The sequence below is a fragment of the Protobothrops mucrosquamatus genome, unplaced genomic scaffold (assembly GCF_001527695.2).
Source record: "Protobothrops mucrosquamatus isolate PMUCROS unplaced genomic scaffold, P.Mucros_1.0 scaffold47, whole genome shotgun sequence".
Taxonomy (NCBI): Eukaryota; Metazoa; Chordata; class Lepidosauria; order Squamata; family Viperidae; genus Protobothrops; species Protobothrops mucrosquamatus.
This window is the reverse complement of record NW_015386429.1, coordinates 1,147,112-1,173,284: the sequence shown is the minus strand read 5'-3', so window position 1 is coordinate 1,173,284 and position 26,173 is coordinate 1,147,112. Positions and strand designations below refer to the sequence as shown.

General features: G+C 35.8%; 1 protein-coding gene across 1 annotated transcript; it reads left to right on the top strand.

The window, feature by feature from the left end:
• NGLY1 (N-glycanase 1) lies at positions 1 to 26,173 on the top strand. The gene is given in 13 exon segments (XM_015811706.2): positions 1 to 249; positions 8,716 to 8,830; positions 9,871 to 9,997; positions 10,000 to 10,079; positions 11,969 to 12,131; positions 12,975 to 13,194; positions 13,861 to 13,982; positions 15,213 to 15,358; positions 15,568 to 15,678; positions 18,447 to 18,611; positions 19,748 to 19,933; positions 21,014 to 21,191; positions 25,213 to 26,173. Coding segments are annotated over 13 exon segments (1,914 nt in total). The 5' UTR covers positions 1 to 121; the 3' UTR covers positions 25,386 to 26,173.

Here is a 26,173-nt window from a genome sequence, read left to right as displayed (position 1 = left end):
GACGCATGGTAATCTCAGTCAGCAAGATTTAGAATTGAGTGCGGGCGGGCGCGCCTCAAAAAGGAAGTTTCTTTTCTCCCTCTGGCGACGACTAACAGTAGGCAAATGCCATTGCAATGGGATGGTGGCAATAGTGGAATCTACCACGACAGTGCTCTCGCGAGCACTAAGCGGCCTCTCCTAGAATTCTAGAGAAACGTTTTTGGAGGCCTCGGGGTTGCTGCTTACCTACGCGACTAATATCATCAGGTGAGAAGGAGTGACGGGTCCTCCAAACAGGAGGTGACGACGTTCGGCGTCTATTTTTCCGCGAAGGCCGTCGGGTTGAGACTTCCCTGGGTATATATTAAAACAAAACAACAACAACAAAAATCTTATGGATCGTGGGCATAACAATTGTTTTCAGTGTCGCGGGCGGGTTACTAGTTGAGAAAGGAACTATTCATTTGCGCAATTTCCTGTTTTGTGGTTGATCAATTGCAAATTGAACTGTTTCTCCTGCACCTGTTTAAGGAGAAATAAGTCACCATTAAGATTTGCATTGTATACGGTACAGCACTGCTGGGCCATTACTAGTTTGTCTGTATATGCAGAGTGCATATTCCCTCCACAAAATAATGTTTGTGTTTCAGATTAAAAAGCAAAGTGATTTAATATAATTGGAGTTGCAATAGAATTCATTTTAAAAATTAAGCATGTAAAACTGACTTGAGAGCTGTAATATCACAATGGAAAAGCAGGCAAGAAATGCAGCTATCTGAAACACTTATTACCAGAGTATTCAAAGATCAGCATAAAATTATAGGATAAGATTGGAATAATAGACCTCTGGGTGTTTGGGGCAGCTCCCTTGTTGGTTAGAAATTACATTGATTAAATTGATGGCAATGCAGCAGGGGTACCAGATTTGGAAAGGGTATTAATTGTTAAACCATATGTGTGACCTAAAATATATTAAAAATAAAATTATCAAGGTCCAAAGAACCAAATGAGATTAGTTCGATAGCCATTCTCATCCAAATTTTTGAGCTGTTTGACTGCAGAAGGGATGGTTTTTGAAGAATAACACTATATTGCTCCCTTCTAGTTCTGTATAGCACAAAACACATTTGAATGTGTTAACATTGGGAGTTCCAGTTTATTCTTAGGGTTGAAATAAGTTCTGATTAAGAAGCACTAGAAGAAGTTTAATTAGGGGCAAAATAGTCTCACTAAAATTCAAAGCTGTGATGACTGTCATGGGCAGAAATGGAAGAGACAAATACAGTTTGGAGGAGGAGTTCCTTAGAGCAGACATGTCAAACTTGTGATGTCACATGACGTCGTGCGACGTATCTGAACTTTTTCCCCATTGCCGGCAATGGGGTGCCTTACAGGGAGTATCTGATACTTCAGGAAAAGCAGAAAGAATAAATGTGTTATATAAACAGTACAGGAATCTAGTGCCTACATTGAAAAGCCAGGGAATTCTGAGGAAGTCTTCTAAAAGCAAATGCATTTTTGGAGAAAGTATTTCAGTATTAAACTATTAAATTACAACTCACTCCTAAGCACATATTCCAATTCCATAAATGGATTAAAATAACTGTAATATAACACTTATTATAAAACACAAATCATACTTTAAGAATTACATCCCAAAATTATCTAATTATCCCTTATACAGGGACATCTCACAACTCTTATCATTTTCCAAAGGCTTTCTGGAATTATGTGGGGTTTTTTAAATCTTCCCTTAGTTGAACAGTGACAGATGTATTGCAACAACAATAGCTTCCTCCAACAGATCCAAAACTTATAAACTTCTACATCTATTTGCAACCCAATTTGACCGTATACATTGCATATACGAAGAAAAAAATAGTTAATAGGGTAAATCATGGCCCCAACCTTTCTGGCTCCACAGATTGGCAATGGCAGCACACGCATCTGCCATTTGCTCGGTCTGATTCACAATGGGCTGTTGACTGGGGGTTTGAGACCCCTGAGTTAAACAATGCCCTCTGTTAACAATCTATTATTGTAATTTACTTGTAGAGCGTCTACAGCAGTTTCTTATCTATCTTAAATACCCCAGTCATTATCTCTGATCTGTCCAGAATCAAATACCATCATTTGAGTCTTAATAATAAAACCTTTCCTTGGATTTTAATTGGGAACTTTCTCCAAAATTGCATCTCGTTTCCAAAGTTCATAAATCTCTGTTGTGAATATCTCTGCAGCATCCATTGTTGAAAAAGTCTCCTTAAAAACACAACATTCATCTTGCCAAGAAAATCCAATTCATCCTTCATCAATTCCTTTATCTCAGAATTTCTTGTATTCATATTCCTTTCAATCTTTTCTGGAAGATCTATAATTTTCAATCCAAATACTTTTTTCTCTCACATTTGGCAGCAACAGATTGTATTCAAATTCATCAAGTTACAAATCAAATCCAACTGTTATTTCCTGCTTTTGGATATCATGCTGGATTTGGTTCAAAGCCACTGTTGACCCATCAATTTTTTTATTTATATTTTCAAATAAAACCTATAGGTTGGAGAGCATTCTTTTTTCAAATGCTTCTCAGAAAGTTTTATCTCCTTTTAGAGACATTTTGAAAAAAACACTGTTCTTTTCAGGGACAAGAGATGCAGATAAATCATAACCATAGAGAAAAGTTGAGATAAAGTCCCCCCCCCCAAAATAAATGATTTAAAAAGGGAAATTTTCCTACCAAAGTTAAAAAATAAAAATCAAAGTTCTTTTTGTTGGTGCTGATCTTATCCTAGTGCTGTTCAAAAGGAGTGGGGTAACAGTGGGAATATCCCAGTTTATGACTCCTGATGGTAATATTTTTTCAGATATAGGTACTTGATGGGAATCCTCCTTCAGATCTAACTGAACAGATAGCTACTGCTGGGAGTAGGCAGTCTCAAAGTTATTCAGATCCCTGACCATGTAGAATTTTAAAATGACAACAGCACTTTAAGGTTACAGTAGAATTTGCTAGAAACCAATTGGTAATGAATTCAACCCCTGAAATAGTGATGTTAGGGAGAACATGAGATGTGTCTGCATTTAGTCATGTGGTGTGGAGAATAGAGGGAATAGCCATGAAGGAAAAGAGAAAGCTGCTATCATGGCAACAGTCAGGTATAAAAATGGCCTGGGCACTAAGTAAATGTCTCAGACAAACCTTTCCTAATTCACATTGATTTCTTAGCATGGTCTACCTTAAATATTTGACACGCTGTTGCTTTCTATATCAGGTGTGTCCAAGCTGCATCCTTCAGGCTGCAGGCAGACCTGGACATCTAGTAATGCAGCCCCACAGATCCTAAACTTTTAGTATTATGTGATTTTATATACATTAACCATATTATATTTTTTATATATGGCCTAACAGAATTCCTCTTCACTCATTACATCCCAGGCAAGCGAAAAGATTAGCAACCATGTTCTATATCAACTCTTCTAGGGCAGAGGTTCCCAAACTTTCAGTTCACTACATCCTGTCTCAGTATTTTTTTCACAGACCCCATAGATCATAACTATGCACTGTCTCCAGATAACAGCTTGTGTGGTATCCAACTTATTTTGAATATTGTTGTGTTTTCCTCAAAAATTTAAAATACCTTGTAGTACTCCTGTGAGTTTGCTGTACATCCTGTTTAGGAACCTTAGTGCAAAGGATTTTCTTTTTAATAGTTATATTAAGGCTTATAATACAATGAAAATAAAGATTAAATAAAAGGGAAGGAAAAATGCAAGATGAGGAAAAAAGGGGAGAAACAAAGTGTTGACTTCTGACTCATTCCAACACAACAAAATATTAATACATTTACAACCTCAACTTTTTACATTACCTATAATTATTGAAAGCCAGTAGTATAACTACAAAATTACTAAATCTTCAAACTAAATTTAATTTATTTACTTATTTTGTATTTCAGGCATTAAAAACCAGAAGTAATAATCCTAATAGAAACAAATCCAGACAAAATCTTTGTTTAAAACAGTTACATCAACAGTTTACAAAAACATTTTTTCCTCTGTTGTGGAAAATGATCTATAGTTCTATTTACACTTACTAATCTTTGTAAGCTATCATAATCTATATTAACAAAATTCACGGTTTTGTTAATATTTTTTCAAATTCTTTAACATTAAAGGAGAAACTGTTTTATATTCATTTTAAAACCCTAGTCCACAGGTCGGCAACATGCAGCTCTGGAGCCGCATGCGGCTCTTTGAGCCTTCTCTTGCGGCTCCCAGCGTCCTCTGCCATTTGCAGAGAGAGAGAAAGAGACAGAGAGAGGCACTTGCGCTTTCCTTCTCTCTCTCTCTCTCTCTCTCTCTCTGTGTGTGTGTGTATGTGTATGTGTAAAAAAGAGAGTGGTCTCACCCTGTTCTCCGATGAGCTGACAAGCTTATTGGGTGGGGCTCCTGCCTTGGCTGCGTTTTTGCAGGAAGTAGGAAGGGCAGGAGAGAGGCAGCCCAATAAGAATGTGTGTCAGCTTGTTGGAGAACAGCTTGAAGCCAGCTTGCCAGGTGAGCAGAAGATCGGAGAGAGGGAGAGGGAGGGAGAAAGAGAGAGAGAGAGGGAGAAAGAGAGAGAAAGAGGGAGAGAGAGGGAGAGAAAAAAGGGAGAGAGAAAGAGGAAAAGAAAGAGGGAGAGGAAAGGGAGAGAAAAAGAGAGAAAGAGAGGGAAAGAAAGAGAAAGGGAGAGGGAGAGTAAAGGGAGAGAAAGAGAGAGAAAAAGAGGGAGGGGAAAGAGGGAGAGGAGAGAGAGAAAGGGAGGGAGGGAGAGGGAGAGGAAAGAGGGAGAGAGAGGAAAGAGAAAGAGGGAGAAAGAGAGAGGAAAGAGAGAAAGAGGGAGAGAGAGGAAAGAGAGAGAGAGACCCCTGCCCTAGACATCTTCTTTCAATTGTGTTGGGGGATGTATAAATCATCTTTACACTGTTGGTATCAGATTGATATTTCAAAATTACAGTTAATTTGTTTGTATTGTCAAATACTCTGTGGTTTCATAATGTTCTATCATCCCTGGATTACTCATCTCTTTTCCAATAATTATTTGAATAATTTGTTCTCTTGCTCCTGTTTTGTAATAATTTTGGAACATAATTGATGTATAAAGTGAATTGTTTTGTTTAAGTACTTCTCCAAAATAATTTTTGCATTCTGTCTGGTTCAAATTCTTTTGGTATTTCTTTACATTCTTCTCTTTAGCTCCCTTTTGTGGTCAAAACAAACAAACAAAAGGATTTCTATAGATCAGCTGATAACTCCTTGCCAATCAGAATTCATAAAAATCAGATGATTTCAGCCTCCCACAACAAACAATCCAAAATTGCAAATTATAACTCCCAATATCAAATTGTTGTTGTTGTTAGTTGCGAAGTCCTGTCCGACCCAGCGTGACCCCATGGACAACATTCCTCCAGGTCTTCCTGTCCTCTACCATCTTCTGGAGTCCATTTAAGCTCACGCCTACTGCTTCAGTGACTCCATCCAGCCACCTCATTCTCTGTCGTCCCATTCTTCTATTGCCCTCAATCTTTCCCAGCATTAGGCCCTTTTCCAACGAGTCCTTCTTTCTCATTAGGTGGCCAAAGTATTTGAGTTTCAACTTCAGGATCTGGCCTTCTAAAGAGCAGTCAGGTTGATCTCTTCTAGGACTGACGGTTTGAACGCCTTGCAGTCCAAGGAACTTGCAGGAGTCTTCTCCAGCACCATAGTTCAAAGGCCTCAATTCTTTGTCGCTCAGCCTTTCTTATGGTCCAACTTTCACATCCATACATTGCAACTGGGAAAACCATGGCCTTGACTATACACATTTTTGTTGGCAGGGTGATGTCTCTGCTTTTTAGTATGCTGTCTAGATTTGCCATAAGCTTTCCTCCCCAGGAGCAAGCGTCTTTTAATTTCTTGGCTGCAGTCCCCATCTGCGGTGATCTTGGAGCCCAGGAAAATAAAATCTGTCACTACCTCCATTTCTTCCCCATCTATTTGCCAGGAATTGAGAGGGCCGGATGCCATGATTTTGGTTTTCTTAATGTTGAGTTTCAAGCCAACTTTTGCACTCTCCTCCTTCACCCGCATCAAGAGGCTCTTTAGTTCCTCTTCACTTTCTGCCATTAGAGTGGTATCATCTGCATATCTTAGGTTGTTGATATTTCTCCCGGCAATCTTACTTCCAACTTTTGATTCATCTAGCCCTGCCTTTCTCATGATGTGCTCTGCATATAAGTTAAATAGGCAGGGCGACAGTATACAGCCTTGCCGGACTCCTTTCCCAATTTTGAACCAATCAGTGGTTCCGTGTCCAGTTCTCACTATTGCTTCTTGACCCGCATATAGGTTTCTCAAGAGACAAATAAGATGGTCTGGTACTCCCATCTCTTTAAGAATTTGCCACAATTTGTTGTGATCCACACAATCAAAGGCTTTAACATAGTCAATGAAGCAGAAGTAGATGTTTTTCTGGAACTCCCTAGCTTTCTCCATGATCCAGCGTATGTTGGCAATTTGATCTCTAGTTCCTCTGCCTCTTCAAAATCCTGCCTGTACTTCTGGTAGTTCTCGATCCACATACTTCTGGAGTCTAGCTTGTAGGATTTTAAGCATAACTTTACTAGCATGTGAAATGAGTGCAATGGTGCGATAGTTTGAACATTCTTTGGCATTGCCTTTCTTTGGAATTGGAATGTAAACTGACCTTTTCCAATCCTGTGCCCACTGTTGAGTTTTCCAAATTTGCTGGCATATTGAGTGTAGTACTTTTACTGCATTGTCTTTTAAGATTTTGAATAGCTCAGCTGGAATACTGTCACCTCCACTAGCTTTGTTGTTGCTCAGATTTCCTAAGGCCCATTTCACTTCACATTCTAGGATGTCTGGCTCGAGGTCAGTGACCACCCCATCGTGGTTATCTGGGATGTTAAGCTCGTTCTTGTATAGTTCTTCTGTGTATTTATCAAATAAAGGTGGCCAATTCATGAAAATTACAAAATAAAACCAGCTTTTAGATCTTTATGTTTCTCCATCAAAATTAAAAAGGAAAAATATACTCCACGCTTCCTTACTTTAATTCACCTCTGTTAGCTTTCCTCCACATTGTTCAACAATAACAATGTCCCCAAAATGGTGCAGATTGTCAACTGTCCAGTTGGCGGATCCAGAAAAAGAAACTCATGGGATCTTATTTTACCAAGAGTATAAACTTTACTGAATGAACCATATTGACACAGATGAAGTGAAACCCACTGAGTTTCCCGCACAAAAGCTAGCATAGTAAATCCCCCCCTTTCCCTGTGGACCACCCACAATTCATTACGTCTACCAATCACTTCTGTTCATTGTGTTATGGGAAACCAGTGAGCCATGTTAGTCCCCCTGCTCAATGTGTTTTTGGGTTGGGCACTCTCTCACGAGGACAATGCTCAGATGCAACTGCCCCCACCCTTGCATTCCATCCCCCATCCCCCTTTGTCAAGCTGCCAGCAAAACGGAATATAGGTGAAAGTGCAAATCAGTCTTGACAGATCTTCAAAAAGGAGTAATAAGTTGTGACTGAAAGGAGTCTCTTAGCAAATGTAGTAAACTAATACAATGTCTAAAAGGGGACAACATTATCCACTTGAAAAATAAATTCTAAAATGACTGCTTTTTCACAACAGAGTAACAGCACCCAGCTAAATAGCTCACTTGGTTTCTTTGAAGTGATGCTCCAGAGTCTTCTTGCAGACCACTGCTGTATGGAGGATCTTGTGGGGTGGTTATGAGGCTCTCCTCAACCCAGGAGACTGATATAAACTTATAGAACTCAGTTCCTTATTTTGTAAAATTGAACAAGCTTTGGTCTGGAAAGAGCTTTCTGGACTGGTCAGTTAGCCATCTTGACTCGAAGCCAGTTCAAAGAATTTTCAAATATAGGCAGTGTCATATTCCTGCTGAAAAGCCCAACCAAGCAAAACACTAGAGGTATGATGAACTCCAATGTTAACTTTATTAGTCATAAAACAATCCGGCAAGCTTGAAGAAAAGCTAACTCTGAAACTATGGCAGGAAACAGATAATTAAAAGAGTAAAACTTTCTCTCCCCTTTCTGACAGTTCAGGTCACATTGTCCAATATATCTTCCAGTAATTGTTATGAGAAGAAACTTTAGTTGCTAAAACAATTCAGCTCTCACATTAATAAGGAACCCTTGTGGATTCAAAACTTTCCCCTCTCCCCTTCCCACACTGTTGGCAAGCTAGAAGCATGCACCGGTCCTAAAGTTAATAGGCTTCACAGCTTGACAGGGAGTATAAAAGATAATGTATCCAGGAGCTGATCAATGTGTGAGTATCTATGAGTAGGTTTTCTTTATCTAAAAACACTCATAAGAGAGAATAGAGGGAATTGTTGCAAAATATGGCAAAATAATGTGATTAGCCCAGCTATGTTCCCTTAAAAAATACTGATTTATCATGTAGTGTAATTGTGAATATAAGCAATAAAAGGTCTAAATCATTTTACAGACTTTATTTACTATTTATCTAATAATATCTCAGAATTGTGAAACCAGAGGACATATCTATGGAACTTAAAAGAGTCATGTTATGGTACATGGGGTCACAGACAGCCATAATTTGTTACTGAAATATGAGAACAATGTTCTTGGCTTCAAAATATAAGCACATCTTACAAAAAAAATGGTTAAATATTTTTCACTCTAATCAGACACCCAAATGAAGAAAAATATTGATCTCTTTGGATTGAGAATCAAGCATTTTCTACTATATTATTGGCTGTCAGAGGAGTTGTTGAATGCCTGTCTGAAATGGGATTTGTAGAGGTACTGTAGGTACCTTGAAATTGCCATGTAGAAGTATTTTACTTGGTTCTTTTGAAACATCTCATTATTCTCATCCACTACAATGAAGGTATTTTGCCTCTAGTTTGGTCTTTATGTGCTAAGGTAAACTTACCCAATCTGTGGCAGAAGACCGCCTTCTGCCACAGATTGCCTCCCACCGGCCGATACGCTCCCACAGAGAGGGCCTCCTCAGGGTGCCGTCAGCCAGACAGTGTCGGCTGGCGACCCCCAGGGGGAGAGCCTTCTCTGTCGGAGCACCCACCCTCTGGAACGAGCTGCCCCCAGAGATCCGGGTGATCCCGGATCTCCCCTCCTTCCGCCGCGCNGGCAGGACTGGCCTAGGGGTATTTTAAAGGGGTTTTAAATTAAATTTTTAGTAGAAGCGGCCAAATTTAAATATTTATTTTTAATCTTTTTAAATTTTGTATTGTATTACTGTTTTAAACTGGCTGTAAGCCGCCCTGAGTCCTCCGGGAGAAGGGCGGGGTATAAATTTAATAAAATCTAAAATCTAAATCTAAATTTTAAGATTGCCAACATCTATCCTTCTGGTGAAAAACATGTATGCCATATTCAGCCATTCTAGATTGTATTATAATTTGTATATTCACATACAAGCTAATCATGGCCTGTTTGTGAGCCACCTGGGACTTTAGACTTTCTGCTAACTTCCCCATCGATTTTGCTTGTTGGAAGCTGGCAGGAGATCACAAATAACAGTCACATGAAATCCTTGCTTAACCATTGATTCTTGCTGAAAGATGGCAACAATGATTGCTGGGATTGTCATCACTAAGTGATGTGGTCTCATGAGGTTTAGTTTATGATCACATCATTTAATGAAATTAGAAATGGAAATTCCAATTATCATTATTGAGCAAGACTACCTATAGTTGGCAAGAATATTTTTTATTTATTTTTATTTATGCATTTCCTTTACCAGGCTAGAAGAGATGGTATAATTCAGAACAAAATTATTTTTAATATAGATGATTTTGCTTTTGTAATTTTAATTTCAGGGGGAAATTCATCTTACTTTTCCTAAGGAGGCATCAATTTAGCAGCTGTGCAGAATTTGAAATCTAATTGCTGAAGGAAAGAATAGCTGAATAAATGGATCAGATCAAATGAGATCAGGATCCTCTGGAAAGATACACAGCCTTCTGCTCTTCAGTCGACGCATACTACTGATACCAAATTAGACACAGATATTCAGTCAGCTATCATGGTAACCTATTTTAAAGTTTGTTACATTAAACATTAATAATATTTGAAATTGGGAATGTAAATTAAAGACTTAAACAAGTGTGAAATGGAAATGTAATTCATATGGCAATTCCTAGAAATATTACTTTCTGTGCTTATATAAAATGGATAGATAGATAGATAGATAGATAGATAGATAGATAGATAGATAGATAGATAGATAGATAGATATAGATATAGATATAGATATATAAACTTTATATAAGCATTTAGTCTCCAAGGGTCAGCCCAATGAAGTATGATTGCAAACATAATATATAGTATGCAAATAAAATTTATAGTGAATTTAAGGTCATTTGCATGATATTTTATAAAATACTTGCAAACCATGCTGAAATTATTTTTATTTTCTGCCTATATAATCATGCTGAGTATTATGTGAGTATTTGGAAATTTACTTTGAAGATGACTTGATCATATTGATGCTTTCAATCTCTGAATCAGCTAGAGCTTCCAAATTGGGTGAATGATCTAGTCGGCAATTTGGGTTAGTGGATATATCTGGATCATATGTGCCCCTCCCTATGCTTTATATAGAAACATGCATTCATAAAAATGTATACGTAACCTTTGCCTTCTGGTAAATATTAATATTTCTGATTATTCAAAGATATACATATTCTAAAAGTACACTAGATCAAAAATTTGTCTGTGCTAAAGTGTGAAGATGTGGCGATCTGGGTCTGAGTTCCACTTCCTTTCCTTATAAAATACCTTAGGAGACTGTGTAGAGAACAATTGATAAAGAAAAGAGGGGATGGGTACTTTATTTTTCTCACGAAAAGATACTGTAACATCATATTTTGGACAGTTAGTTATTAGATTCAATGTACTGTCATAAATATATCTACCATGCTTTACAATGTCTTCTAAAATAAATCCTGAGAAATATCAGAAAGCAGCAAGTGATCCATTGTCAGGTATGAATGGGCCAGCCAGTATTCCTTCAAAATCTCTGAGGAGCTTAGAGGCTGAACAAAAGAATGTTTTGTAAAAAAAAATGACATACATACCTACATTTTCATAATCCCATCAGTGACTGCAAAAGTCTGCATAATTGCTTGTGATTGTTTATTACACTAGAAATTAATTTATTCCTTTTAGATCTGGATATATTCTGCTTATTTATTTATATATATCAATAGAAAAGAACATTTGTAGCTCAAGGGTGAACTACTATTTCATTACCAAACTAATAACATCATCTGAGACCAAGAAACTGGCACTAGAGAACATTCTAATCAAGGAACCATCAAGACCACTCCCACCAACATTGACAGGGCAAGCCACTAACATATAAAATGAGAGCAAACCCCACTGCCTATTAGCATGGATTATGTTACCTAATTTGGTTATGAAACATCTGAGCTCAGAGAGTATCAAGCACTCTGCAATTCTTCTATATTCTGCCCTGGAATCTGATGTTAGTTGACATAAATGTATAAATTTGTAATGGTTGCTAATATTATTTCTATTCCTAAGTCATGCCATGTTTTAAAAAAGCACGCCCAAGTATTTTACATTATATACTGATTTTGAACAACAGGAATATTTATGCTTGAACACCTTGTTTGAACTTGTTTTACTTAAGTATGTGAAGAAACCTCTAATAATAGTGCAAACATTCTTTTTGAGACATTTCAAACTGCATTTTTAAAATCATTGATCCCCAAATATATTAGGACCATAACTTCCAATATCCCCAAACAGATTGAAATCTAAATCGTTAGAATATATCTGGAGAGTCATCAGATTTAAGAACATTTATGTAAAAGAATAAATTTATCTGAGGTTCCTAGATATTCTGTTTAAAACAATTGAAATGAGAAGATTTTTTTTTCTTCGTCTTAGACAACCGAATCAATTTTCTTGAAGACACTTGAGTCAAATTTTCTGCACGTAATGGCATATGAAAATCCAGTTTTACAGAAGAAAGCTTTGGCTTATATTCCACTCCAAAATCTGAAAAAGCAAGCTCAGAAAAAATTAACACACGCCCAAAAACTGGACAGAGGTAATATCTGAATAGTTTTAAAACCTGACAGTATCAAACAAAACATTACTATATAAATGCATTCATCTGTTAACAAACAAAATTGTCATAGCTGTATTTTGGAATAGCTTTAGAGATTATAAAGCTGTGTATTTTTATGTATGTGTAAGAATTGTAGCTCTGTGTTTATGCAATCTAAAACAAAGATAGTTTAGAGGATTATGCAGTTATTTCCACTACACTTGTTATGATTCTATTAAAGGTGGTCATTTTTGTCCCTGATTTGTATTTATTTAGTACAGCAAATATTTTTAATTTACTTACAAATAATTCTGATAAGTTATACTGGAAGTTGTTTTTTTTTGTACCGGGTACCTTCAGATTAACTGCCATAATGTTGCATCTCAAGATAGAAAAAACCCCAATTTAAATAAGACTTGGTTGAAGTTCTAAATTGAGAACTTGAATGTAAGTATTCAAGATCTGTCATCCTATTGATTCTATGTTGGTTATGGCAGTGAAGATGTTTTGATATTTATGTATAGAATGCTAATATTTCCAATTTCCTGACTCTGGATTTATGACAAATTTCTTTCAGTATCCAAGACCTTTAAAGTTACTGTATTTGTTTTCCGTGAGTCAGTAAGGAACAAGCCATGTGTGTCTTAGATTCAAATGCCCAATTAATATCTCCCTAAAATATAAGAATATTATAGAAGCTATATCACATTTGATATAAAGTTACTATTTCTTGGTGCTCCTTCAAAATTATTTTCATTTTAATTCTGTGTAATTCCTGAAATAGTTATTCCAATTTGATGTCTGGATGCCTGTTTTAATTTTAATTCTTTTTTAAATGTGTAGATTGTATTCTGAGAGAAGAGGATATTCTTCTGGTGGAGCTCATCAACTGGTTTAAATGTAGTTTTTTCAAGTGGGTAGATAGCCTACCATGTAGCAAATGCGGGGGACAGACAGAAACTAAAGATAATTTGTCACCTAACGAGGATGACCTGAGATGGGATGCAAGTAGAGTTGAAAATCATTTCTGTAACCAATGCAAGTTCAGCAACAGGTTCCCAAGGTGAGTTTAGTAAATTGTCTTTAACAATTGAGTTTGTATTAGACATTATTAATTTAGTATATTGATCTCATTTATATTTCAATCTGCATAATTGGGAATTCCATATATAATGCAAGCTCACAACAACCATTAGTTGCTCTTTGCTATCACTTAGAGTAGAATATGTGCCTTATCTTCTTTCTGATTTCTTTTTAAATTATATTGGTGAGCAAAAGAAGTTTGTCATTCAGATTTTCAAGATTTATTACAAAATCTGGAGTTGAGCAGTAGTGCTATTAATAAATTTAAAATATTAAAATATCAGTCCTAGTTTTGTAGGTTTTATTTTAATCAGAAATCTAGTAATAGGACTTTATACATCTGGGTTTATTCAGATAATTATTCAGAAAATGTTTATTTAAGTCATAAAGTGTTTTTTGGGGGTTCCACATGACACAAAAGAAACAGTGATAAGAAAGAAAAATAAGCAAATTAAAGTACCATGATGACTGTCTAAAAGAACTCTTGGATGTAATAATTCAAAAGACAAATTTCAATATAATAATATTTGACCTATTATTAATTTCTAGCTACTGATAGTTATGGGGAAACTTTTAAGATAATTGCATTATTTTGGTTCTTATAGTAATAACTGAAAAGTTCATATTTAAAAAATTATGTTTCCAGATACAACAATCCTGAAAAGCTCCTGGAAATTAGACAAGGCCGTTGTGGTGAATGGGCTAATTGCTTTACACTTTGTTGTAGAGCAGTAGGATTTGAAGCAAGATACATTTGGGATGCAACAGGTATAGCTGTTTTAGAATACCTTATGTTAAAATCAGAACTGCAAAATGTTCCATAAGTATTCTGAAATTGTTAATCAATAGTGCTGTTCAGGTGCCATTTTAATGACTTACAGTTTATAGTATTAGTGCAATCCTATTTATTTAAATCCCACTGAGTTTACAATTGTAACCTGCATCAGAATTGGTGTAGCCTCTTAAATTTTCATGTATGAATACATTTATTATTAATAACACACACACCTATCATCTTGACTAAGAGAGTTTCTGAAATGAAAGAAATTATTTTGGAGACACAGGTAGACTCATAAATTTGGAATTGGGAAAGGCAAGTAGTAAAAAAGTTTTTTCACCAAAAGATTAGATCTAGGAAAGAAGCAGATAGTTGGTCTATATTTGATAAGCAGTGTATGATAATTAAGGGAGTTTGTTAGGAACTGGGGATATCCAATTTGAGGCCTCATCCACAGAACTTTCTGAGATCATTTTCTCAGCCCATTCTACTCACAGGTTTATGGTTGAGGTTGAAAATCAGAAAGATGGAATTTTCTGAACCTATGAGCCTATACACACACACAGAGACACACACACATGACTTATCAGATCACAGCGAGAAGTCTATAACCTGTGGCTTGAGGTGATGTTTCTTTAGTATTTACCTATTAAGGGGACTGTTCTCTATGGCCCACTATTAAAAGAACCAAGAAGGTATTCATATTGTTGGAACTGTAGTTATGGAATCCTTGGGAAGGTAGTTCAAAGAAAATAACAAGCTTTTTATTTGCCGTAACTGTTATTTAGTCAGTCTGTTTATTTAGATGTCTTTTACTCTTTTTGAAAATCATCTAGCTAAAACAAACTTAGCAAAATAAACTTACCAATTTAGCAAAAAATACAATTGTATTAATTGTATTACATCCTGAAATCTATTAATGTATAGGGAAAGGAACAAAATGAGAAAAAGATTAATACTATAATCAATACCTTTATTTGTGTATTTGTCTAATCTCCTTTCTTAACAGTCTTAAGTCAGGAGTCGTCACTACAGTTAGGCAATATCATCATGCTTTTTCTTTAAGTGATCTTGATGATGCAACATGGGGAGGGTATGTATTTAAATGAGCAAATGAAATTTAAATAAAAGACTGCAGGGTTCTAAAAAAAATCTCTCTTTGAGGAGTTCAGCATTCTAAAATTGACAATCTTTTTTAATGCTTGCTGCTTTTTTATCAGATCATGTATGGACTGAAGTTTATTCTGTATCACAGAAAAGATGGCTTCATTGCGACTGTTGTGAAAATGTCTGTGATAAACCCCTTTTGTATGAGATTGGATGGGGGAAAAAATTGTCCTATATTATTGCCTTTTCTAAAGAGGAGGTAGGTGAACAGTGTTTACTGAATTAAACAGACCTTCCAAGTAGCTCTGGCTGTAGCATTGGTTCTGATAAAGCAGTTGTATAGCTGCACAGCAAGAAGGATATTATTTCTTCATTGGAATATTTCTAATCTTAACATGCTTGAAATTCAGTCTATTTTCTCTCTATCATATTGTAAAGGTATTTTCTTTCATAATTTGTGCTTTTCAGATTGTTGATGTCACCTGGCGTTACTCTTGTAAACATGAAGAATTGCTTTCTAGAAGGACACAGGTCAAAGAAACTGTGCTACGAGAAACAATCAATAATCTTAACAAAATTGTATGTAGTTTTAACTTAATTATCTGTTAAATTTACAGAAAAGTTGAATTCAAATTAGTCTTGAATTAAATATTGAAAAGTAACCTGTTGCTATTCAGTTAATTGAGAGGATATAAAAGACTTATGGACACATGTGCTATTTGTGTATGGAAAATTAGCTGCATGTAAATTACAAGTGATGGCAAGAAAAAAATTTGCACACCTCCCCATATAAGTGATAAGCTGCTGCACAACTGAACATAGCACTCTTTGAAAAGAGTAAGAGGACTATGTGGACTTGTAGCCTGTTGTGACATACATTGTCTGTTACAGATTTTATTTCACAGAGTCAGATTTTTTATCTCTCTTCCCTCAAGTCCTTATCAAGGTTCTTGATTTTTGTTATGTAAATTTCTTGGATTTTTAAATCTCTCCCACCCCAGGGAATTTTAGTTGGAGAAAGATATCTATTTAGCAGATTCCATTTAGAGTTGCCTGTATGTGTTTCAGATTTATCCATTCAAGTCCAATTTTGGCAGACCTTGCAATTTTGAATTTCTTTATATCTGTTAAGTCTTGCTGGAGTCTGTGTTGCTCTCTGAAGATGATGGCTGTTCTCTTTTTGTTTCTTAGGGTTATCAGTAAAAAAAATTAGAGGCAGCTTTCATGAAAATAATAATTTACTCCTCTGAAATGTTCAATTATTAAACTTATAACAAATAGTATGCTGTATATGTAGATAGATTTGTTGATAGCTCATGTGATTTAAATTGATTCATCAATGATCTGATTTAGTACAGACTTGTGTAATGCTTAATAGAACAAAACACCTGTCACTAGGAATTTAACCTTTTTAATCAAACTATCAAGTATTGTGTTACTCACAACATTAATTCTTATATTCCAAGGACAGACATTCATACAGGTAATACAGGTAATCATAGACTTAGGACCATTTGTTCAGTAATCATTCAAAGTTTGGTGGTCCCAAGGGACAAAGCCAGTGTCTGATGTTATTGCTGTTGCAGTGCCCTTGGTCACATGATCAAAATTTGGGCACTTGGCATTTCCCATCTATGCTTTTTTAGCCCCCCTGCATTTCAAGGCTCCTACTTCCTTAGCTAATCTTTACTCTGCCTGCTGAACAATTATGCTGTTTGAGCCACAGCTGCTCGCTGCACAAGGTTTTGCATGGCAATTTTTCCACAAGACCTGGTGAAGATGGCCTCATGTGGTCAACAGCTACCTCATGAAGAGCCAGCTGGGCACACCTTAATGGCAGCAGGCGCAAGAAAAGAGTGAAGGTCAACTGAGGCAGCAGAATGCAGGATGGCTTGCTGCCTTGGAAGACGGAATGTAGAACGACCAAAAGGGTAGAGATGTGGGGAATAGGCAGTAGTAGAGAGTTGAAAGGGAGGCAGTCTCTTACTTGGAAGAACCAGTGTTCAGAACTAGGAGGTGCCAAGGTTGGAATGGCTTAGTTTGGAGAGGGTCCTTGCCTAATAACTGGTAAATTTGCTTAACTATGGCATCGGTGAATGTCATAAATGCCATTTCTAAGTGATGTCATCATATGACACCATACTTTTTGACCACATCAGTCAATGACAGACATTCAAGTCCCAATTGTGATTGTAAGTCAAGGATTACCAGTATGGAATAACATTTTAATCCATCCAAATATGTTTTTCTTAATGTTTTGTCTTCATTACAGTACACAAATAACCCAACCTCAGAATAAAATTTTCAAATAGTATAAATCCAAGTTAATGTTAAAGTTTTTTTAAAACAGCTATATATAATGAACTTCTGTGCTTTATAGCCCTAACCCTAACACTTATCGAGAAATACTACATAATCCTACATAATTCAATGGAATTTTACTTTTTAAATAAACATACAGTACATAGGATTTCACCAGTAGTCATGCTTGCAGTAGAATTATAGGTAGTGCTTAACTTAAAAAAACAATTTGGACTGGGATTTCACTTATGTTTCAGTCATAAGTGGAGGAATTGTGTGATCAGACTCAATTTTACCACTGTTCTTACAACAGTTGTTAAGTGAGTCACTGCAATCATTAAGTGAATCATATATTCATTGAGCATATTACAGGGTTGTTAAGCGACTCCATTCTCCCAAGGGGACATTTGTGTCTGAAAATATTGTCAGAAAAAAAACACATACCAGAAAACAGCTCAAAATATTGCAAATGGCAGTCACATGACCATAGGACACTACAACATGTGTCAATGCAAGCAGGTTGTCAAGTGGCTTGAATACAATTATATTACTGCAGGGAGAAGGTGGGTGGAAGTCATAGCTTCAAGGATGGATCATAGGTAGCTTTTTAAAATCAGCTGTAACTTTGAACAGTCTTTAAATGAATGGTCATAAGTTGGCAACTACCTGTAAATAGAATTGCCGGTTTATCTGACTCCACATTACAGCATGATTTAAACCATTGTTAAAATATTTCAAACATTTTTATCTTCATATTTAACTGCTTTAATATTAATGCTAATTAAAATTAATTTTATTGTATGTTCTATGTGAATGATTCAATAGCGTACAAATTTAATAATATGTACGTACCTACATATATATACAGTATACAAATTGCAGCTGATACCTAAGATTATATAAAATAAGTTATCATAAATTATTTTTATATCATGATTTGTTACAATGAAATTCAGATTCTGATCCTTCAGTTTCCTGAGAATATTTGCCTCTGAATACACAGGTATAAGATTCTGGTGTAATTTTATTGTTGTCATTGATTCTAGAGGCAGCAAATACTGAGTGAGGCAAGAAAAAATGAGCTCTTACAAAGACTCATAGTAGAGCTTGTTGAGTTTATTTCTCCAAAAACACCAAAGCCAGGAGAATTTGGTGGAAGAGAATCTGGATCATTGGCTTGGAGAGTTGCCAGAGATGAAATTGCTTTAGAGGTATTTATAGCATCTAATAGCAATTTTTAGAATTCTTAGTGTAAGCTCTAACTGGCTTGTTGGTTTGATGTGTGTTCAAAGAAAATTAATTATACTTATATTTTGTTGATTTTAGTTGCCAAAGATTTTTCCTATTTATTTCAGCCCAAAATTGTAATTTAGTTTTTCAGTTTGTTTTAATCTCATCAAAATTTTAGCAGCAAATAGAACAGAGAAAAGCAGACTTATTTATCTTTAGATTAGATTCAACTTCCTATTAATGGGATATTAAAATTATAAGCAACTAAAATACAAAGGATTTTTAAAAATAATATTAGCATTAATTAATTAATACTGTAAGTACAATCATGCCTCTAGGCATGTTAGCAAAATGTGTGGTTCATTTGTTAATATCAACTAATTAATTAACAATTAATCAGTGGAACAACCTGCTTCCAGAACTTGTGAATGCTCCAACACTAGAAGTTTTTAAGAAGAGACTGGACAACCATTTGTCTGAAATGGTATAGGATTTCCTGCCTGAGTATGGGGTTGGACTAGAGACCTCCAAGGTCCCTTCCAACTAAACTATTATTATTATTATTATTATTATTATTATTATTATTATTATTATTATTATTATTATTATTATTATTATTATTATTATTATCATCATCATCATCATCATTATCATTATCACTATCATTATTAACCTCATTTCTCAAATTAATGAGAATCTGAATGTAGTTGCCTTTATTTTTACATTTTTTTAAAAATTTGTGATGTACCGATCTAGTAAAAAAAAACAACGTATACCTGACAAAACCACACAAAATGCATGCAATCTTTAAATTTATTCCTCCTTCCGTTTCTCCATTTTGGCTCTGTTTTTGTAAAATAAATAATGACATGATATAATATGTCATGTGTGTTGTTTATCTGAGGTATATTTACTTACTTTTAAGAACTGCTACGGACCAGAAGATTTCTACTATATCCTGATACATGAAACCATAGAATTCAAAGAGGGTGTACTTTCTTTTTTACATGACTGTATATTATACAAAAAGTTTGGATCAGATACGTATTATTTATTAGTGAGGTTTATTAAATGTCTAACAAGAAACTAACTTTAAGTTTTGGGTTTGTTTATTTAGACTAAAGAAATAGTATTTATTCCAACTGTAAAAGAGAAAGCCTCCAAGCTTTTTCACCTCAGCTATAATATAGTGGAAGATTGTTACACTCGAATATCAAATAATAATGAAAAAATCAATGGTTGGGAGAATGGCGTTTGGAAAATGCATTCTTTAGGGAGAAAGGTTGAATCAGACTGGAAAATGGTAAGTAAAAAACCGTTATTCTAAAATAGGGCTGCCCATGACTCGTATTTAAAGGGAAAAAGTGCTTGGTGTATGCATGCAGGAGGCTCATATGGCAGCAATTGGTAGCTCCTTAGAACAGTTGAGTCTTTTCTGGGTATCTAGTGGGTATCCTCTATAGCTGCAGTATGACCTTACTAAATAAACATTTATTTATTTATTATAAATATTTTATTAATTTTCTATTTTTACAATCAAGTGCTTAATAGACAACGTGATGACTGAGTCCATTAGTAATTCCGTGGTATATATAAGCTTCTTCAAACTAAAATCAATATTACACCATCCAATACATCCTCTCTTCTTCCGGTAATAGACATTTTTCCACACTAAGCAAATACAATTCTTATTGTTGTTAATAAATATACAATTGAATATCAGCATTTGTTACAGTTTTCTAATAGTATCAATAATATCAGTTTAGAATATCTTTTCTAACCAAAACATATCTTACTTGTGCTGTGCTATGCGGCATCTAGTTCAGCTGTGCAGCTCCAGATATACAAGATTCTTAATTAAAGCTGATAGTAACAAATACTATTTTCAAAGCAAGGGACTAAACCATTATCCTTTTAGTCTTGATCTGAATATATTTTAGGACATATGTGCCTCATTGCTGTATGTCAGAATCAGATAGATTTTTAATATCTGCAGTTTTATTTTCTTGCAGATATGTAGAGTATTATTTGGGGTAAAGCATAATACCTTTAAATAGTCCATAAAACTATCTGCATATGAATTTTATTGTAAAACCATAAGATAACATTTAATTCTACTAAGTTATATATAGAATTATTTTTAGAAGTTATTATTTTTAATAGGATGAATGCTCAGCATTTACTACTGGTAGGAAGTAAACTACACATAACAGTAGGCTATATACTAAATATACTAAGGTTTGTACTTTTAAGAAGCAGCATCATTAACTAAGATTTCACTGGTATCACTGAAGTGATTATGTATTAAGTTGAGTAATATCACAATATTAATGCACTGCAATTCAATGGTTAACATCACTTTTTTTTTTGTCATTCTAACTAGGTTTATTTAGCTCGAAAGGAAGGCTTCTCATCTGGCTACATCTGTTGGAAGTTTGAATGTGGCTCTGCTGGTCTAAAAATAGACAACATTTCCATTAGAACAACCAACCAAACATTTGAGAGTGGAAGAGTAAAGTGGACGCTGCACTCTGGAAGCATTGCAGTTGGTGTTAATGGAGGTATATATAATATTTAATAACTATTTACAACAGTGCAAAAATATTAACAATTAAGGTTGTGATCATGTAGACTGGAGTATCCAATGCTAACAATACATCATGTTTATTAATTTTTAATAAAACACAAAACAAGCCAAATGTTTCATTTTTCAGAATGGTGTGAGAAGAGTTAAGTTACTAACACATCAGAGGCTGGAACTTCAAATTTTCTTGGTTTATATTGTAATTCTAACTATATTTGTGAATCTGATGCCAACCTGTAGCTGAATTCTCGTATAATAATAATAATAATTTTTTATTTTGCGGCCACAAACCAAAATGCAAGAGCAACAAAAGAAAACACAAGAAAAATATAATCACAAACAATTAAGCACCAGAAGCCTTGGCTAAAGGGAATTACAACGTTCTCCTCTAATAGTTACAGCTCTTAAAAGAAATTTAGGAATTCTTGTATATATTTCATAAATATTTGAATATAGTGGGATTTAATTCTGGTTACATAACCAAAGGATTGTGTTGTTACCATGAGAGTTACATCAGACATGTCAAACTCAAGCCCCACAGTCCAGATCTGACCGTGATGTGTTGAGATCTGGCTCACAAGCAGATTTGTAGAAGAAGATGATTGAATATGTAGCTGTGTGTGTGAGTTGAAGTGGCAGAAGCACCAGAGAGGCTTGGGGGGGGGGAGTTAGCTGGAGCTGCAGTGTTGCTAGGGCTCTGCTGAGGCCCCGGGATCGGCGCATGCATTTCCAGCTGATCGTGGCTTTTGGTGGACTCAGGTATGGTTGGCAGCCACAAGCAGTCTTTGGGCAGAGAGTCAGCTGGAGCTGTGATGTTGCTGGGGCTCTGCTGAGATCCCAGGATCGGTGCTTCCAGCAGCCTCAGGTGTCTTTGGGGAAGAGTCAATTGAAGCTGTGGGGCTGCTGGGGCTTGGTGGGGACTCCAGAATCAGCACACACAGCTCCAGCTGATGAGCGCTGCATGAAAAGGCCAGCCGGACATTGAGTTAACCCATGGAGGAGCAGAGGAGAAGATATAAAAGGAGGGCTTTTGGTGGAAGGATGAGGAGTGGGGGGAAGAGGTGATAAGGAGGAGCAATGTCGGTGGGGCAAGCCTGAGGGAGAGAAGGGGACAGCAACTGGCCCTTTGAGGGCAACCATAATGCTGATGCAGTCCTCAATAAAAATGAGCTTGACATCCCTGAGTTACGTTACAAATAAATGTATATAATTTTGCATTTGTTCAAAAAACAATATTTGTCTCAAGAGTTACTATTTTTTTGCTCAGTATAATAGTCCTTGACTCAGTCATTATGGAACCTGCCCACTATGGTCAAAAGTTGGAACTGCCTCACTTAACAACCTTTATCCCTGCTCTGCAGATATAATCATTAAGTGAATGCATGGTTGTTAAGCAGAACCAGCATGGGGGTTCTGGGAGATCTAGTACAGGCCTTGCCTGAAGTTTCCCAATTCGACCCCCACCCTCTGAACACCTGTGCTCTGCTTTCCCCCTCAGGGTCCCACATGCTCCTCCCCATCTTTCACTCATTGCTCACTTATCTTTTATCATAGATCTCCATCTGCAAGTTCCATAGATCACACTAACAATGAGAACAAGCTGCCCATCTTTGGCATTTTCAGAGTGGCCCTAATGAATTAAGGGTGCTTGAAAAGGGTGGTCCTTCCAGAATGAAGGAATATGTACTAGAAAAAAAGCAGCTTGTTTTTCTTCCCTAATGCTTCTCACTTGTATTCACACAACACACAACAACCTTTGTGTGAGAAGCATTGGAGGACAATGCTGGACATTGTTACCTTTGCAGGTTCTGCTGCTGTCTTTTGTCCTGGGAATGGCAGTGGTGGACCTGGCAAAGGCAACTGCATACATCTCTCCTTCGCCAATGATTCTAGCTCGCTCGCATGCCTGCCACACAGCTGTCTGTCTGCTAATAAGAAGTATTGGGAAAATATAACAAAGGGATAGAAAAAGAGGCTAGATCAGTGGTGGCGAACCTATGGCACAGGTGCCAGAGGCGGCACTCAGAGCCCTCTCTGTGGGCACGCGCGCCGTCGCCCCAGTCCTAGGCCTTCAGCTTGGTTTTATAAAACCTTTTCGCTTTAGGCCTCCACCGCCCTGTACAAAAAAAAAAGGTTCAATTAATCAATCAATTTCAACTTCTCGCGGGGAAAAAAAAATCTTGCAAAGTTGGAATTGATTGATTGAACTTTTTAGTCCCACCCAGTCTGCTGTTACCACCGCAGCCATGCCCACCCAATGGGCCACACCCACCCAATGGGCCACACCCACTCGGCACCCGACGATGCATAAATGGGTTTTGGGTTGCAGTTTGGGCACTCGGTCTCTAAAAGGTTCACCATCACTGGGCTAGATGTTGCGAGGGTGAAAACAAAGGTAGAAGAGCTTTGTCTCAGTATCTCTTTCCTGCAACTTGTAGCATCTCAGGTGTCCAGACTAGAAAAAGAGGCTAGAAGCTGAAAGGAGGAAAACAAAAATGAAAAAGCTTTGTCCCAGAAACTTTGATTTTCCCACATCTTCTAGCATGCCTGGGCTAGAAAGAAAGGCATTGCAGAAGAAGAGAGATGTTCCATACTAGGCTGCACTGCTGAGCTGCATTGCTAGCTACCATCCCTGGTCTGCTCCCAAAAGCATGCTTGCTCTGGGCCAGGTGGCTTAGGGATGGAAGTTTGTTGTTCTTCCCCAGTGCAATCTGCAGAGGTTCCAGAAGAAGAGCTACTGTAAAAGGTAAGTAAGTGATTGATGAAGGAACTAACAAAGTGTGTCTGAAAGCTGAAAGCAGGCCTAGTCCATGTGGGGACCCAGTGGGTGAGATGGGGTGAAAAAGGCGTAGGGTGCTACAGCATCTCTCTGGTCTTAAGCAGAGCAAAATCCATGCTGCTCCATTTACATAGTCCTTGACTTACACCAGTTCATTTAATGACCATTCAAAGTTATAATGGCATTGAAAAAAGTGATTTATGACTGTTTTTTACACTTACAACCATTGCAGTATCTCCCTGGTCATGTGATCAAAATTCAGAAACATGGCAACTGACTCATATTTATGATGTTTGCAGTGTCCTGGGTGTGTGTGTCACATTTACACTTGTTGTGACCTGACAAATAAAGTTAATGGGAAAGCCAATTCACTTAACAACCATGTTACTAATTTAATAACTGCAGTGATTCACTTAACAACTCTGACAAGAAAGGTCGTAAAATGGGGCAAAATTCCTTTAATAACTGTCTCACTTAGCAACAGAAATTTTGTGCTGAATTATAGTCGTAAGTCAAGACCACCTGTATAGGGTTTTTATGAATAATTGAGTTCAACTTTTAATTGGCTATAGTTTAAATCAGACATTTTAATTTAGCCTAGTTACATTTTATAAATACACATTAAAATGGTTTTCCTACCTATTTCAGTTTGTTCTGAGTAGGTAACGAAGGATCTCTGCTTGTCCCTCTTATCTTATAAATTAATTTTTGATCAGGTATTTTCAAGTAGTGTCAGTAAAACAGAACATCTTTCTCTGAACTTTCTTTGACCCTCTTCTCCACATCCGAATCTTTTCTCTTGAAGTAACTGTACAAAAACTTAGAAATTGCTAGGGGTGTTCTGTAACATTTTTCTAGTTTTCATGAGTTTTTTTTCCTCATATCTTTTGTATTAAGGTCCATTAGTGCAACTTGATCCTTTTCTTTAAGGATATATGTTTTGAATTTTCTAAGTTACTTCCTGCTATAGAGACTGTGGCAACTAGTTAAACTCATTTTCTGGAATAATTTTTGGAATAGTAATACCATACAGATGCCAGTTTCCAAATATGTGTAATGTACATCAGATGGTCTAATTCTGAAAATGGTCTAAGCAATTATTATTATTATTGTATAATAAATAGTTTGCAGAGCTTATAAACATATTTATATAGTTATTTATATATATATTGTTATTAAAATTGTTTTAACAGGATTTTTTTTTGTTTCCATTTCATAGATAAAAGGCTTCATTCTTATCCTGATATTTCCAACACAACAAATGTTATCTTAGAAGCTGAACTAAGTGGAGGAGATGGCAATATTGCTTGGCAACATGCACAGCTGTTTAGACAAAGTTTAAAAGAGATTGAAGATTGTTTTGAGATTATTATAAAATTGAGTGACTTCTGAATATCAATACTCTGATGAAACTACTTCCAGACAAAATATTTTCAGAAGTAAATGAATAGTGCAAAAACATCATATTCAGTATCACTGAAAATATACCGCTAATATGAAATGCAATGAAATTCTACATTACTTTGTTTTCTTTGAAAATAATGAAATAAATATATCAAAATGGGAAAGGATATAAAATTTTATTACTTCAAAAAGCAATTCTTTGAATACCTATACAGAGGAAAACAATTAAAAAAGAAGCTAAATAATCATGTATAGCATTCTCCTGCATAGTCTTTCAAATTTTAAAATATAAGTTAAAATATTTAATCTGTAAAATAAGTTTTTTAAGAATGGAATGAAGATTTTAGTGTCTTAAATCTGGGTTCTGGAATGTCATTTTTAAAAACCACTTTTGTATGATATTTTAACATTTCTGTTTATCTGTAATTTTATAGTAGACAATTAATTGCATTACCAATATTAAACTAATAGTATAGTTACTACTGCTTCTTGTAATTTTTAATTTACTTAAACTTTAGTTTTTAAAAATGAAATTTTGTTAAGAGATAATGTTGATGTACATTATGTTATTCCTAATTATTCCAAATTTGGTTTAGCTTCTAATCTAGAAAAATATTAAATATATTATGTTCCTAAAATTTGGACAATTCCAATATAAAAATATATGTTACTTAAAAGTGTAGAGCTTTGATAAAATATCTAATTTGGATAAGCCTGTTATATTGTATAAATTTGGATTGATCCACATTTTTATATAAAGTTGCTATTCTTCTTCA